The sequence below is a fragment of the Mastomys coucha genome, unplaced genomic scaffold (genome assembly GCF_008632895.1).
Source record: "Mastomys coucha isolate ucsf_1 unplaced genomic scaffold, UCSF_Mcou_1 pScaffold15, whole genome shotgun sequence".
Classification (NCBI taxonomy): domain Eukaryota; kingdom Metazoa; phylum Chordata; class Mammalia; order Rodentia; family Muridae; genus Mastomys; species Mastomys coucha.
The window spans coordinates 1479997-1497101 of NW_022196897.1; the positions used below are offsets into that span (position 1 = coordinate 1479997).

The 17105-nt window shown below is 39.3% G+C and overlaps 1 protein-coding gene across 2 annotated transcripts in view; it reads right to left on the reverse strand.

Moving 5' to 3' along the window:
• The window catches only part of Cubn (cubilin), a 219199-nt gene that overhangs the window by 142142 nt on the left and 59952 nt on the right, over positions 1–17105 (reverse strand). For both annotated transcript variants that reach the window (XM_031369044.1, XM_031369045.1), the window contains exons 23-27: positions 16886–17075; positions 14645–14805; positions 13873–14054; positions 12991–13147; positions 10494–10681 (exon numbers count right to left, since the gene is read on the reverse strand). In XM_031369044.1, the coding sequence (XP_031224904.1) occupies positions 10494–10681; positions 12991–13147; positions 13873–14054; positions 14645–14805; positions 16886–17075 (878 nt within the window). The remainder of the gene's footprint in view (positions 1–10493; positions 10682–12990; positions 13148–13872; positions 14055–14644; positions 14806–16885; positions 17076–17105) is intronic.

Genomic DNA, 17105 nt, shown 5'->3' on the forward strand with positions numbered 1-17105 from the left:
TTCCATTAAACCACTGGATTAGAATATGGGTGTTGTCACTTCTCATTTATACTGTGTGGAAGGTGCCAAGATGCATTAAGGAAGCTGGCTGCAGTCAGACAGCAAAAAGAAAAGGAAGACTCCTAACCGAGGGCCACTAATTCGCTCTGCCTGCCAGATGGATGGATGGATGCTCTAGGAATTCCTATGTCTGGTTCAGGAGCTCTGCTTTAATTAGTACCGCTAACAGCAGTTAGCGATTGTTGGCTGTGTACTAGGCTCCGTTCTCATTCTTTGGGCACATTAATTCATTTACTATTACTGTTCCATTACTGACACACAGAGACTCAACAACCCACCCAAGGTTATTCAACCTTAGGTTTAAATCCAGACTCACTGGCTCTAGAATCTTCTTGCTGAAATGTCATACTCTACTGAGCAGCATAGAAAGGACTGAGCAGGTTCGCAATGGAGTCCAATGCCTATGGGTCACTTCCGGCTGGGGAATATTTGAGGAACACGAAGCTTTATTCTTACCACCCCACAGATATCAGCAGGCTCGACTGATTTGATTAAAGCCTCCTTGAACAGACTTGATTCTAATAATGGGTTCCTCAACAGCTCAGGAAAGACATCTCATTTCCAATGATATTTTTCATGGAGAACTAAGGAAGACTACTAATCAACTGAAACCACAATTTCTGGCTCCTGAGAGACTGTTCTGGAGTCCTTCATGGAAGCAGTTATACCGTCATGTGACCAGCAATTATGTGTAAATACAAATATTCTTTTTCACTTCCCTTATTAGAGAGGTTATGAAGAAACATCTTTAAAAACTTTTGTCTTTAAACAGATTCCAAGAGAGAAAGAGAAGACAAAATCCTAACCAGACCTGCATATGTGGAGTAAGGGGACATGGAAGTCAATGCCACCCACAGTGAGCTGTGGAAGCTGCTGAAGATTCCAGCTCTCTGCTGGGAAAGGAAGACAGATGTCACTGGGCTGAGCTGCAGGCCAGCTGGAAGAACACAGGTGGCATTTTCAAGAGAAGGAAATTAATATAGGTGAAAACCATCTTCCTCAAATGTTCTGAGAAGATGTGGAATGACAAAGGATGATTGTTAAGCTCTCTCCAGGAGTATGGAAGAAGAGTCAAGAAAACAATTCTAGGATGTTCTTAAAATGCCTCAGTTTGAACATTACATCTTCACAGCAGTGCAAGGCTTGGCCCATCTCTTCTCCTTTATATGCCAAGCCCATTAATGGATCTCCATATTATTAGAGTATCCAGAATCATTTTTAAAATATACGGATCTGAAAAGAGTATGGTGGTACTTGCCTGCAGTCATCAGGCAAAGACAAAAGAATTAGGAGTTCAAGACCAACCCTCTCCAAGAAAAACAAACAAACCAAACCAAACCCAAACCATAAAAAATGTCACACATATTCATATAAGGGAAATATTACACTATGAAAAGTATCTATTTGATCATACTATTTCTTTGATTTGGCCCTTGACAGACTTACTGTCCTGAAAAAGAACATTGAGACTCATGACCTTCCTACAGATGCCCTGGAGGTGCCCTGTGATCCATCTTCAGGTCTGCAGACTGAGCTTGCCCTTGTCAATCCTCAATCTTTCTGATACCTGGGTACCCTTCTCAGGTTTGCCTTCTCTGGTCATCAGAAAAGCTTGATTGCTTCCCTGTCTGATGCCTTCAGAGCACCCATCAGCTTCCCCTCTCAACAGATAACACAGCCCATGGTGGAATCTTTAACTAATAGTCTAGGTGTCTAAAATATCTTCTACTGTCTGGATGGTGAATAGTAGGCTACAGGCAGCTTTAAAAAGCAAATAAGTAGCCCTCTTAAGTTGTGTTTGACTCAGCATTTCCCTCATCCAGTACAACTCAAAGCTCTTGTTTCTATGGCATACAGCAATATGGTTACCCTGAACAGACTTCCCCGTTGTCTGTGTTCATGAACCACTGCATGGAAAACTAAGAATATGTGTTGTGACTCTTATGTGACTGAGCAATGAATTTGCATGAAGCATCAGCAAGTGTGTATGCATTTGCCACAAAACCCAGCTAGCATGTGTTGGGTGATTGCAATACCCTGTGATCCACAATTGTGAGATAGGAAATAGCTCAGGACGCATGTAGGGAGTATGGTGGTGCCAAACTGGAGAATTCAGGGATGTTGGTTTGTTAACCCACTTCTTATTTGAAATGCATTAATTTGTAATTGAAAGTTTCTGTAGTATAGTGGTTGTTTTGCAATTAAAAAGATGACATGAGAGTAAAATATATAGTGATATAAACATCTGGTGAACAGGGTGACATTAGTAAGGGTTTGGCAAGAGATGAAATAGATTTTACACACTGGAAGGAAATGCATTTGACAGAAGGCACTGACCTAACCAGGAAGAATTTGAAACTTCCTTAAGTTGAAAAGGGAAAAAGGACAGAAAGGGAGAAAGAGATGGAATGGAAGAGTGTGCTGGCTAATTTTGTGTTGACTTGACTCAAGCTAAAGTCATCTGAAAGAGAAAATCTCAATTGAGAAACTATCTCCATAAGATCCAACTGTACTGCCACTAAGAACGCACATGGTATGTACTCTCTGATAAGTGGATATTAGCCCAGAAGATCAGAATACACAAAGTATAAACCACAAACCATAAGAATCTCAAGAAGAAGGAAGACCAAAATGTGAATACTTTGTTCCTTCTTAGAAGGGGGAACAAAATAACCCATGGAAGGAGTTGCAGAGACAAAGTATGGAGCAGAGACTAAAGGAAGGACAATCCAGAGACTGTTCCACCTGGGAATCTGTCCCATATTCAATCATCAAACCCAGACACTATTGTGGATGCCAGCAAGTGTTAGTTGACAGGAGCCTGATATAGCTGTCTCCTGAGAGGCTCTGCCAGTACCCGACTAATACAGTAGAGGCTCACAGCCATCCATTGGACTGAGTACAGAGTCCCCAATGAAGGAGCTAGAGAAAGGAACCAAGAAGCTGAAGGGTTTGCAGCCCATTAGGACAAACAACAATATGAACTAACTAGTACCCTCAGAGCTCCCAGGGACTAAACTACCAACTAAAGAGTACACAAGGTGGGACTCATGGCTCCAGCAGCATATGTATAGCAGAGGATGGCCAAGTCAGTCATCAATGGGAGGAGAGGCCCTTGGTTCTGTGAAGGCTCTATGCCCCAGTGTAGGGGAATGCCAGGGCCAGGAAGCAGGAAAGGGTGGGGTGGTGAGCATTGGGAGGGGGGAGGGAACAATGGTTTGTTTTTGTTTTATTTTTATTTTATTTTATTTTTTCGGAGGGGAAACTGGGAAAGGAGATATTGTATGACATGTAAATAAAGAAAATATCTAATAAAAAAAAGATATAACTGTAACACATTTTTTTTAGTTAGTGATTGATGGGAGAGGGCCAGCCCATTGTGGATGGACCCATCTCTGCAGTGGGTTTGGCCTAATGCTGCTTAGAATCTACCCCTTGTAGCTATGAGAAAGTAAGTGGACTGGCTGTTTTTGTGTGTCAACTTGACACAAGCTGGAGTTATCACAGAGAAAGGAACCTCCCTTGAGGAAATGCCTCTATGAGATCCAGCTGTAAGGCATTTTCTCAGTTAGTGGGGTGGGGTGGGATGGGGTCAGGGGAGGACCCATTATGGGTGGTGCCATCCCTGGGCTAGTAATCTTGGGTTCTGTAAGAAAGCAAGCTGAGCAAGCCAGGGGAAGCAAGCCAGTAAGCTTCTGAGTCTACTCCTGCCTCCAAGTTCCTGCCCTGTGTGAGTTCCTGTCTTCACTTCCTTTGGTGATGAACAGCAATGTGGAAGTGTAAGTTAAATAAGCCCTTGCCTCCCCAACTTGCTTCTTGGTCATGTTGGTTTTTGCAGGAATAGAAGCCCTGACTAAGACAGCAAGATTCATTTTAAAGAGAAATATTTATTGTACACAAAGGTAGATACTAAGATACCTGTCAAACCACTTGTAACTTTCCAATAGAGTTTTGAAATGAAGATATGACCATCATTAATGACTAAAGTCAGCTCTATCTAATGAGATGCCTGGTTGAGTTTGGACTGCAGCTAGATTTAATCACCAGTTTTAAATGTTATAGTTTTAAATCATTAGAGACAAATTTTAAAAGTTCGATCATCTAATAATCATTTACCTTTTATCTATCTATCAATATATATGTGTGTGTCACATGTGTGGGAATTCTGTGCACACATGAGGTGACAAAAAGAGAATATCTGGTGTCTTTTATCATTCTCTGCTTTTATTTTTTTTGCTAGAGTCTCTCCTTGAACCTGAGGTTTACATTTCTCTTAGCTAGTCTGGAAGCCAGCAAACCTCATAATCTGCCCTAGCAAATTTTCCATCTCTTCTTCCCATGGGATTACAGGTATCCTGTGGGATCTGAACAACTCTGGCCCTCATGTTTGTGCCACAAGTGTTTTTAACCATTAAGCCAACTCTCATTTCTAGACTGCAGTCTTTACAAAGGAAAAATGCCAACACCACAGGAGTGCATTCAAATAACCTGCAGAGATGATAACTGGAAGGCCAACCAGCCACATGGGCCCCTGTTAGATGCCATGTTTTCACAAAACCATAGATTTTGTTGGATCATTTCCATGGTTTTTTTCTCAGAAATGAAAAGTGCTATTGTGGATTCACTGTGATGCTGTAAAAAGAATAGTTGTTGTGGAAGTGACAAAAAGCTCAGGCCAAGGACTGAGATAGCTCGGCATGTCAGTCATCAACCTATGGTTTGGGTGACTGAGATTTCAAAGTGAGACAAAAGACTATCTCAATATAGGTCAAGAAAGAAAGAATCTTCTTAAAAATGTTTTAAAGGAGGGGAAAAGAAAAGGAAAAAAGTTTCAGATAGAAGACAGTTTATTAAAATGTAGATTATGCTATAAATCAGAAGTGATCTAGGAGTGGAAAGATAACAGTGAGGAACGCTCTGAAGGAAGGAGACACCTGTGGAAGTCTCTAACTATCCTATTAGTATGTGTACAGATCAGCTAAATGTCACGGTTTAATGGAACTAGGAAAAGGTTTCTAATTTTTAAAGCTATGATTGACATGAGAAGAGGACTGACTTGGTGGTGGATTCCTTCAGCTAAAGAAGAGTTTGACACAGAGAAGGTACATGAGAGTTTGATTCTGAAACTGGAGGAAGAGACATAGAATTTCCATTTAGAAGATAGGCCAGCTACTTGACTTGAATCTTTTCAGGAATGAGTGAACTCCATCATGCAATAGCTACTCACACAGGAAAAAAAATGGCATCTTGGTGACCCTTTGGTTGTTATAAAATATTTTAGAATGACAGAGAAATCGAGACCCTCTTACAGACACCACACATGAGGACTGGGCACCACTTCAAGGCTTGCCATGCGTAAGCAATAGATTCTCACCTATGCTGCTACTTTTTAAAACATTGAACCCCTGATATTAAGTACTTGAGGTTAGTGTCCTATATACCGTCATGGCTTCAGTGGTCATGGTGAAGCTTCAATGACAAGGATATAGAAACTCTTTGGAGCTTCTGGAGAAAAGACTACACAGAAACAACCATGGAGAAATAACAGAGCCTCACAAGAGGAGAACAGGCAGAGAGTTCACTCCTGGGCTTTCCCTGGGTTCTCAGCCTCTCCTGTATAGCCAATGCCTTGACAGCAACAATCCCACACCAATGTCTTTTCAGTTAGCAAAACATAAAAAAGTTCTGTTCTGACATTTCATAAATGAGCGAGAGTGAAATGAATTTCAGCTAAAATTCTAAATTAGACACTAAAAGGAATTTTAGGATATAAAAAAAATTGTGATTACAGTAGAAGACTAGTTCCATGAGGAGACCATGGTAAACCAGTCCAATTCCTCTTAACAACAGTGTCACAAGCATAGATGTGAGCGACCCATGAGCATTCCCTCTTAATTTCTGTGAAGGTGGCAGAAAGTTATGATATGCCATTTACCATGTGTCAAGAAGTGTCACCACTAATGGCACTGGCTTGAGGCACAGCTCCTAGTGTTCATCCCCCCTAACTCTTAGTACTATTACGTTTAGCTATGAGAAGCCCACATCTACAAAACTTTTCTCACCTGTGAAATGAGGACAATGTTTTCCTGTGTTACCTACCTATAGTATATGCTTAGTAAATATCAGCTATTATTATTTCCTGGATGTTTAAATAGAAATATTCCCCCAAATATTCAACAATAGATTCATTTAAACTAAAACCATTGTATGAGAATATTTAAGACAGGGGCCATCCTGTGTGATGTTTTTATCAATTATTTTTGAAGAATTATGCCAATTCATAATAGATAATGAATAACATTCTAAAGAGTAATGGATGTGCATTTAGGGGGATCATGGTATGAAGAAATTCCCAGACAAATTCTAATATAATTTACTAGGAGTAATGCCCTTTGTGACTTTTTAAAGACTGTATGATCAAAAGTGAATAAGATTTATAAGCCACAAAGCTTATTAGCTATAGCAACTCACCTAAGATGCAACTTGGAGATGGTAGGACTTGATATAACTTGGGTAGAAATAAACCACATGTAATGTCTATCTATAATACCAGAAACATAATATATTCTCATACAAGTCATCTCTGCTCAGTTTAAAAGGAGGCACTATCCAATTTTGGGGTCACATTTAGGACAGTTTAGCATGCAAAAAGACATATAGAAGGACACTCCCATGAAAGCTTGCTGCATGAGGACCAGTTAAGGAAATGAAAGGGAGGGTTAGAGGAAAAAGGCCATGGCCTCACATACTGGTTTGAGGCAAAGAACCCAGTGGAACTTTGCTTTCCCCTTTATGTCTCCCCACAGCCATTTTCCTCTTGCTAATCCACAGCACCGCCCTGCTTGGTCACGCTCATCTTCCAATGAATTGTCTCCTTCCTCGCCTCCCTCTCTCCACACCTCTGATGGCAATCTCTTTCACCTTCCATAACCCTCTCTTTGTTTCACTGAGGTAACCCTCTTTCTCTGGCTTCTTCCTCTCACTCACATGCCCCTGTTGACCTAACATCTGCCATAGGGTTTATACCTAGGTGTCACTTCTGCCTGCATCTCAGTCACCTAGTAGAAATGTTCTCTAAGTGGAAATTTAGGACAAAAATGAAGACAAGAGTGAGGTCGAGTTACGAAAGAGAATAAACCCTTAACACTGACTTCCCAAAGTTGCACAGGCAATGTCCAACTTCCCTAAACAAGCAACCAGTACTCTCACTGAGATACTATTTCTAAGCCTGATGGGATTTGTTTGGGACAGAGGATAAAACAAAAAAGGGTAGGGTTGTTTCCCAGTGAGGTGTGGGCTGAACGTAATCCAGTCTTTTTATAGTTTCAGTTTTATTAATTCAAAATAATTAATTTCTGGCTCCAGTAATTGTCACTCATTGGGGAATTGACTAGGTCACTTGAAGAAAATGGGAAAGAAAAACAACCTTTTAACTAGAAATTATTAAAATAGTGGAAGCTAGAGTTCTTATGCCTGCAGTGTTTTTTTTCTCCTTAAATGGTTGCATTTTGAAATTTTCCATCATAGACCAGCCTTTGCAGCTCTGCTCTGGTCTTGCCCCTTGGCTTATAGCAATGGAAAAAAATCTCTTCCCTCTGGCAATCGTGTCATTCTTTGGAAGGCTTTTCTGAACTTCTGGTTCTCATTCTGTGCTTGGGCGCGTTCACCATCAGTATTGCACAAGGGAAGTGGCATGCCTGGAACACTACAGGTGCCATTGCAAGGGGCCTCTGATGAGCTGTTTTGTAGCTATTGGAACAAGTATTCTTTCTTTTTTTTTTTTAATTTGGTTTTTTGAGACAGGGTTTCTCTGTATAGTCCTGGCTGTCCTGGAACTCACTCTGTAGACCAGGCTGGCCTCAAACTCAGAAATCCACCTGCCTCTGCCTCCCAAGTGCTGGGATTAAAGGTATGAGCCACCACTGCCCAGCCCGGAACAAGTATTCTTAATTGAGTTTTTAAACACCTCTCAAAATGTCCTGAAGAGATTTTTGGGAGCATTGCACTCTCAGGCCAATCCAAAAAAGTGGGGAGTGGTTCCTGGAAATGTTTCCTCTCACTTCCTCCAATTCTTTCTTCCAAGTAAAAACCAGTCCAGAGTCTTCCTCTTCTTATGAGCTCTCCTCACAGTACTACCTCCAGTCCCAACCATGGTGCCCACCTAGCATGGTGTTTGTTACACAACCACCACTTGACATCTGTCCCATGTTATGGCTTGTGCTCAAAGAGGTAGAACTGTACTAACTGTGTAGGAATTTATAGAAAGACTTGCATCAAACTCAGTTCTTTCTCATTAATTAATAGAAATTATGAGACTACAGTTGAAATATGGCTGTGACTCTTTGCCCTCAGGTTCTCAGACTTGTACAAAGTCTCAGTGGAAAATGAGGGCCTGGTCAAAGTTAATAGCAGACAGCTGGCACTTTGAGAAGTCAGGAATCTAGGAGATAATGAGAGTCCTAACTGGTAAAACTTGATATTTAAACGATGAGCAAAATCTCCTCTGTGAAGAAAAGTATAATTCAGTTATGTAAATAGTAAAGGCAGTTCCTGAGCTCGTGGAAGCCTTTGACTCGAGGGGAAGAGGACCTTAGAACCATTGACAAGCCAGCCATGGTGATGCACACCTAGTATCCCAATATTTGGAAGCTGGAAGCAGCAGAAACATGCTCTCAAGGCCAACCTCGCTGCATAGCAAGTCTGAGGCTAACCTAACCTACAACAGGAGACTATGTTCCAACCATGGAAGTCAAGCAGAAACAAACAGCATTCCAAATCCATGCTTGCAAATCTGATGTGCAGTACATCATGCCTTCTTAGGGCAATCTGATGTGCAGTACATCATACCTTCTTAGGGCAATCTGATGTGCAGTACATCATACCTTCTTAGGGCATCAAGCATCTATCACTTCCTGATGTGTGAATACTATTTCTACATGCTGTTGCCTCTACATATAAATGAAGGGATGTTTTATGGTTGCTTGATTGTTTTCTTTTTTTACTGAGACAGATTCTTATTAGTTCCTGGTTGGCCTCAGGCTAACAATACTCCTGCCTCAGCCTCCTAAATGCTAAGATTACAGGTATGCATCACCATGACTTGGTAAAGTTTTTGATGATTTCTGTTGTTGTGGTGGTGGTGGTGGTGGTTGTTAACCCAAGAGAACTTTTCTCAAAACAAAAGAATATCCTTATATTCTTAACTTCAAGCAAAAGTCTCTCAAAGATATTCTGTCCTCTTTGCATTGAAAGCCAATGCAGTACTTAGAAAAGGCATGGGAATCTCAGATAACAGTGTGATCACATTAGTCTTTTAGTAAAACTGGTGAAAGCAAGTCAAGGAAAGTAAGTGTGCAAAAGATTGTCCTCCCTGTTGATATGGCTCCAGCTGACAAGTGTTGATGCTGCAAATCTTTGCAAGGGAGATTTCTAAACAACACAAATCATATTGTTTTTTGCAACATGTATTAAACCTGAGACTTTGAACATTCTAGGCAAGCACTCTACCACTAGCTACATCCTCACTAATAATCTTCAAAATTCTACACTAAGTCATTGTTATATAGTTGATGGAAGACCAAGAAAATGACCTGTATAGTCGGAGCGGGTCCTCCACACTTCAGAAAACATTTCTAATGGAAGAACCAGATGGGTACCCAGTAGTGTCATATGTTAACAGCACAGAGATAAATAAAACAAATATGTCAGCTGACTCAAAGAGTGATGTCATTAATTATGAAAAATAGATGTCACATATATGCCAACTTAGATTGTTGTTCAGCTTAGATTGTTGTATGATACGTGAGAATATACATCAAAATATGAACTAATATTCACATGAGTGATTATTAATATTAAATTAATAAAATAAATTTCTTTGTAATTTTAAAAATCTATAATCCTAAAAGTTGCATATAAAAATCATTAGAACAACTTTCTTAAATGAAATTTCCTATGACTAAAATAGCAAATTATTGTATAGTCTACATTGCTTTACTAAAAAATTCCACATTTAGTAAAACACCTTTTATTGACTAGGGTTACATAAAGAAACTTGAATAAATATTACACATGTTAGACATATAGACAAGTAAAATGTCAATTTCACAAAAGAAAAATTGTTTCAAATGAACTTGAATTTTAAAATATAAAAATAACACTTAGTATCTAGAAAATTAAATATTGAGTATATTCAAACATTTTCTCTTATGCACAGAGATAAAACATAAAAGTAACTAACAAGATAACAATTTTAAGTTAAGGTTAAAATGATGCAATGAGAAACATGAAGCACACCCATCCACACAACAGTGATGGGCGATATACTTCAGACAGACAGAGCAGGTCTAACGATTTGATCCTGACAACTTCTAGCATAGTTTTGTTTTCTTGATAGGAACATGGAATTACTTATTGAACTTCAGGACACTTACCTCTAAATAATCTGTGGAGCAGTTTACATAATTTTCCACATCAAATTCCAGAAATGTATAGTTCACAGTGTTGCCTGTTGTTGCTTTGATGGTCCAGTTACAACGTTGATCCTTATCATAGGGATTTGGGTAATTTATGCTCTCCAAGATGCCAGACGTTTTATTCACTATTACCACATTGTCACATGCTGCGGGGGAAACCAGCCAAGAGTGTTAAGAACTCACACCTATATCATAATGTCTCTAAGATCCATGTGAAATTCATTTTTTCCACTTTCCCCTCTAGATTAATAAATACATATATATATATACATGACATATCATTTTTATGCTGAAGAAGTCTCCAATTACAATAATGTAAAGTAATAGGTGAATTTAGGCACTAAAGTATCATAAAAAGCTACATTAAAATAGACATTTGATTCCTATTCATTGGTGGACAATTAACTTGGCTTTACTCCAATCTCTCTGCTGGAATTAGAGATGTGTAGTGAGAATTCTGTGCTTCTGTTTTCAAACCTTTCATATTTTGGAGAAATGAACATTCTAATATTGGAGTGCAGCCATTTAGAATGTAAGTCCTTTGTGAATGTCACATGAGTAACAGAATGCACAGTTGTTGGCATGAGTCCTCAACAAAGGCTCCCTTATTCCTCAATTTACTCATCATGAAGTTCTGAGTGAACAGAGGGAACACAAAATGGGGAAAAAAGGAATAAAATCCCTCAATTTTGAACAATTTTTAAAATGTCACAGATAGCATTTTCTTTTTTTTTTTTTAAAGGTTTATTTATTTATTGTTATACATAAGTACAGTGTAGCTGTCTTCAGATGCACCAGAAGAGGGCATCAGATCTCATTACAGATGGTTGTGAGCCACCATGTGGTTACTGGGATTTGAACTCAGGACCTTTGGTAAAGCAGTCAGTGCTCTTACCTGCTGAGCCATCTCGCCAGCCCCCAGATAGCATTTTTTAAAGATGAGTTTTCAGCAATACCACAAGAGTAGCACAGCTATGCCTAATCTTGGGGTTAAACACCAAGTCCAGCCCATCAAAATGACCTGAACAGAGTAAATGCAGCATCCACCTTTCTCATTGTTTAGATAAGTTTTAGTATTTTCTATTTCAATAAAAAATGAGAAAATAAACATTGCCTTGAAAGAGTTGCCTCTGCAATGTGGCTCCTAGATAATTTTTTACTCAACATTGTCAGGACACCACTTAGAGACTTGGGGATGCATCACGTGGGCCTTCAAATTCTTCCTTTGCTGAAGCAGACACAATAACCTGGAACTTATGAAAATAACTCTTCTCCTGAAAATCTTTAGGCCATATTTTTGTTAATAGATGATATATATATATATACATATATATGTATATATATACACACATATATATACATATATATCATCACACACACACACACACACACACACACACACACACACACACACACATATATATATATCCATCCATCTAGTGGTAGGTCAAGACAATAGAGATAATGTGTTCCAAACTCACAGACCTGGCTTTGTCATCTCACAAATCACATTGTCTGCAAGTTTCCAATTTCAAATGGCAAGGATATTTTTGGAGGGGGCTGACTGGAGGGAACTCATGTAGCACAGGCTAGTATCAAACTAGCTATATGGTTAAGGATGACCGTAATTCGGATCCTCCTGCTTCCACCTCACAAACACTGGGAATGTGCACACATGCCACCACCCTTAGTTGTATGAAGTGCTAGAGATGGAATCTAGAACTTCTTGCTAGACAAACACTCTGCTAACTGATCCATATTCCCAGCCTCTGGTTCTACCTGTAAGCACTGATATCCTGTGTATAAAAACTATCAGAGGGGAAAAAAAATCAAAGGTGAATGGTTTAATAACCTGACAATGACCAAGGGAAAGAGAGGCAAAGCAATAACAAAATTAAAGGAATGGCCATCCACTCAAACAGAAACACTCCTCATGGAGAGTTAAGAAGCTGTTTGCATATAGAATAATCAGGAATTTCTGAAGAACTGAGCATGTCGAAAGAAGGAGATAGACAAGGAAGATCAGGAAGACATGTTCTATAGTAGAGGACATGTCTTCTCCATGCATGCTTCTCTATTGAATAAAACTCAGGCAGAAGACAGAACCTAGGCTGAGAGGTCTATACGCACTGGACTATGTCTAGTTAAAGGATTGTAATGTGTGTCATGACTGGAATCTATATGTCTATTAGAGTGTCATGTGATCCTGAGCTGAACCACAGCTGTCTCCACAGAGTAAAAACTACCCTGATTTTCTTGGTTTACCAGATGCTTTGGCAATATGAGATTGGATTAACACTCGAGCATGTTCCTTTTCAATGACTTTGGAGTTTTCACATAAAAATTTAAGTGTAGTTCCAGTGGCTGAAACCACTGGTTAATGTTATCGGGGTTGTTAGGCTAAGTAAGTCTGGATGTCTGCTTGGGGCTCTGTGCTGCTGGAGTTTGCACTTACTCTGATGGTATTTGATCTCAAAGCCACGTCCTTGTTGACCTGCATCAGTCCTCAGCTTCAACAATACGATGTCTTTATTGGAACGGATGGGAGCAGGTATTGAATCCCCACACAGTTTATTTATCAGACGGGAGTTGGTACTTGGGCCATCAAACACCTTTAATAAGACATGTTGCATACAATACATTCAAGACTATGAATGCAAAGGACTCTTCAGTAAAGAGATGAGGACAAAATGGGCATATGCTTTAAAAACAGCTAGTCTTAAATTCTACGAAAGCATCTCTGAACTGGGTCAATAAACTGAGATGCTTGACAGTAAGCATGTGAACTAAGATTGTAGTCTGATTGAGACTGAAGGCTAAGCATGCAAAAAGAAAGTTCAATAAAAAAAAAAATTGAGACAATAACTGAGAAATGTTGCTGGTTCTTTTATTCCGAAATGTAAACATCAGCCCATTTAATTTACAGGATTCTAGAAGAACTTGGTGACTTGCAGGAATTATATAAAAAGCTATAGCTAGACAAGTTTACCATCTCCTCTAGGTCTCCTCAGTAGATCAGAGCACTGGGAATTTCCAGTGCCTATCTAAAATCATGGACATTGTTGTTAGGGTAAAGTCCATAACTGCTCAGGATATGTTAAGTACATCTTTATAGCTTATGGTAAATTACGTTAAATACTTGATGTATCAAGTCATTAGGTACATATACTTAGAAGACTGTCATTTTTACCATATTACTTTTTACTTTGCTTAAATTTTTTATATAAATGCTCCTCGTAAATCTCGCTGGTTTAAATCTTAAAAATAGTTTTTAAATATGTTTTGTGCACTGAATAATGGGGGAGGAGCAGATGAGATAAAGATACATTATACATACGGCCAAATAATCCAGAGAGCAGTTGGGGTGGTGTTCCAGGTGGAAGTCTTGGAATTCAAGCTGGAAAGGGCTGCCACGGCTGGCTTGCAGCCGCCAGTAGCATTCGGAGCTGTGGTAGTAGGGCATCGGGTAGTTGGGCGATGTGAGCACCCCTGTGGGAGTGGTGAGATTGCCTCCACAGCCTGCAGGGGAACACAGTGGGTGAAGAAGCATGCCCTTTTCATTCTGCAAGATAAACCTTGGCTAAAGCACCCTTCGGACACTCCGCTGTCCACTATATCCAGTGCTGGGGTCGGAGCCCTGGACCGCACACATGCCAAGCAAGAGCTCTACCATGGAACCATGAACCTCAAGCCTGTGGCTTTCAGAGACAAAAACTCACTATGTAGTCCAGGCTGGCCGCCAACTTGGAATCCTTCTGCCTCTGCTTCCTGTCTCTGGGATCATAGGGGCTCACCCCCCCCCACACCTGTGCTCCACTTTAAAGCACCAGAAAGCCGGAAGTCATCTAAAGCTCGGCTTCACATTGATGTGCTTTCCTTTTTCTAGACAAGATGAGTAACTTGATGTCTCCCGAGGAAATGGAACTTTCCTCTTCCTTCAAAACATATACTGCTGACTCCAAAGACACCCAGGATGTTGGAGCTTATTATAAAGGATGACAAATGGTAAAGGATAACTAGAAAAATTGACAGGTGACAACATAGCATGACAAAAGAAGAACCCGAGCAGCTTTCCTTCTCCAGTAAAATGTAAGGTCCCTGCTACTTACCTGTTAATGATGCATCCCAGTAAGCTGAGAAACCCCTCGCTGTGAGTGCGGTGTCACTCTTGAACCTTAGCCATAGCTTGTTACTGTGAGAGATGATTCTTGGAGGTAAAACTGAGCCACAGTAAATCCCGATGAGTGGTGAAGTTTCGAAGCCTCCATCTCTGTGACAGGAACAGACATAAAAATGGACTGGGTAACAATTTGACCACAGCATACAATAGACACAGATTTAAAGCACAGCCGAGCAGCTCATCACCTCAGCTGCCATCACCTGGACACTACTTAAAAACACAATGTTAAGTCTCAGGCCTTAGTTCTTCACTGATTAGGATTCGCACTTTAGTAAAAAAAAAAAAAAAAAAAAAAAAAAAAAAAAAAAAAAAAAAAAAAAAAAAAAACAATAACTATTATTTATGGCCTATCTGGCATCTTTATACCATCTGCAGAGAGAATGTATTTGAGATTCACCTTCTTAAGGCATCTGCCAAGTAGATCAGAGGATACAGAATATAGAAACAATAGTTATTGACAATATAAATCAATATTTTTAGAGAGACACCTTATATATTTCTTACTGATTTTTTTAATCAAGATGTAGTATGACATATTTGTTGTGTTTGGGACAATTGTAGAAATAATTATTTTCCTAAGAAGTGTTGGGGATTGTAAATCTAAAGGTATCTTTTTAAAGGATGACTTGTTGAATGGTAAAGCCAAGTGTTTAGTCACTATAAATTAAGAAAATTAAGCTGGGCGTGAAAATTCATACCTAAAATCACACCACTCAGTAGTCTGAGTCAGGAGGATTTCTCTGAGTTTGAGGACAGACTGGACGATCTAGTGAATTCTTGAATCATTTCAGGCTATAGCGTGAGACTCTTAAATTTCTCACTTCCCCAAAATAAAACTGTTAGTTTAGTATGATATGGTTCAATTATAATTTGTTAATTTTATATCTTACTTTATACCAAAGAATAAAATTTATTATAAAATGTTGAAAGATTCCAAGTTTGAAACAAGTCAAATATTTGCTAAAACTGCTTGCCAAAACAATAAGCCTAATTGTACTTGATGTAATGATATAAGAAAATATCTTTATGTTAATATTCCACTGCCAGTGATATAATTTATAAAATACATTCTTTCAAAGTGCAGTGAAAAGAAAGTCACACACTGAAATCCATAATTCTCTATTTCTGTTATTCAAACACAAGGTAAGGATGCTGTTATGACAGTGATTGTAGTGATGCAATTATATTAGATGGGCAGCAAAGACCAAGAACTTCGACTGATTTTACATAAGCAGTGAAGGCGCTTGATTGTGGTGGTAGGTATTGATTATCAGCTTGACACAACCCAGAATCACCTAGGAAAGGAGTCTCAGTGCGTCGACTGGGTTGGCCAATGGCCAACTGTCTGTGAAGGTGTTGTCTTAATTAAGTTAATCAACATGGGATGATCAGCCCATTGTGGGTGACATCATTCCCTAGGCAGGGGATCCTGAACTATATAAGAATAGAGAAATAGAGCTGGCCACAAGCAATGAAGCAAGCTAGCTAGAGGCATGCATGAACTTATTTCCTTTTGCTCTTGACTGAGGACATGATGTGATTCACTTAGTGCCTGGCACCTTGCTCACCTGCTCTGACAGACTGTAACCTGAAACTGTGTTCTCATAAACCCCTTTCCCCCTAAGTTTTGTTTTGTTAAGATATTTTAATCATAGCAACAAAAATGAAACTTGAATGCCAACAACAGTGAGCATCGCCTTTGGAGTGGTAGCACTTCCTTTGCCTAAGTAAACTCTGACAATTATTGTAAAATATTCCTAATACAAGAATTTGAAGTGACTATCAGAGGTTGGAAAGATGGTTCAGCAGTTAAGCTTACTTACTTATGAAAGAGCAGAGTTCAATTCCCAATATTCACAAAGAGTAGCTCACAACCACCTGTAACTTCAGATGATCAAACATCCTCTTCCTGCCTCCAGAGCCACTTACACGCACATAACCATATTCACATACAAGCATATAAACATAATTTAAATCAAGAAGTAAAACTTAACCATCAAATCTTCTACAATTTCTCTTTTTCTTCTATATCATGTCTAAAATGACAAATTTTATATTTTATAATGCGGAACATGTAAGGTGATTTTACAAAACATTCCATATTCCCATTAATCTTTTCTGAGGAGATTTTAAATCAAAATAAAGGTTACAATGAAATAAAAGCACACACCTGATTTCTACAAAATCTACACACTTTGTCCCAAAATACTCCTCCAAGGCAAAGTCTGTGAAATGCAATGCAATCTGTTGGTTGAGTCCCACAGTGATCCTGTAGACGCAGTTCCTGTTGTGGGGGTAATTACTGGGGAAGTTAGGGGAGGAAAGCCTTCCGATACTGCTTGTATAGTCATGTACGCACACTGTGAAAGGAAACAGAGAGAAACGGAATG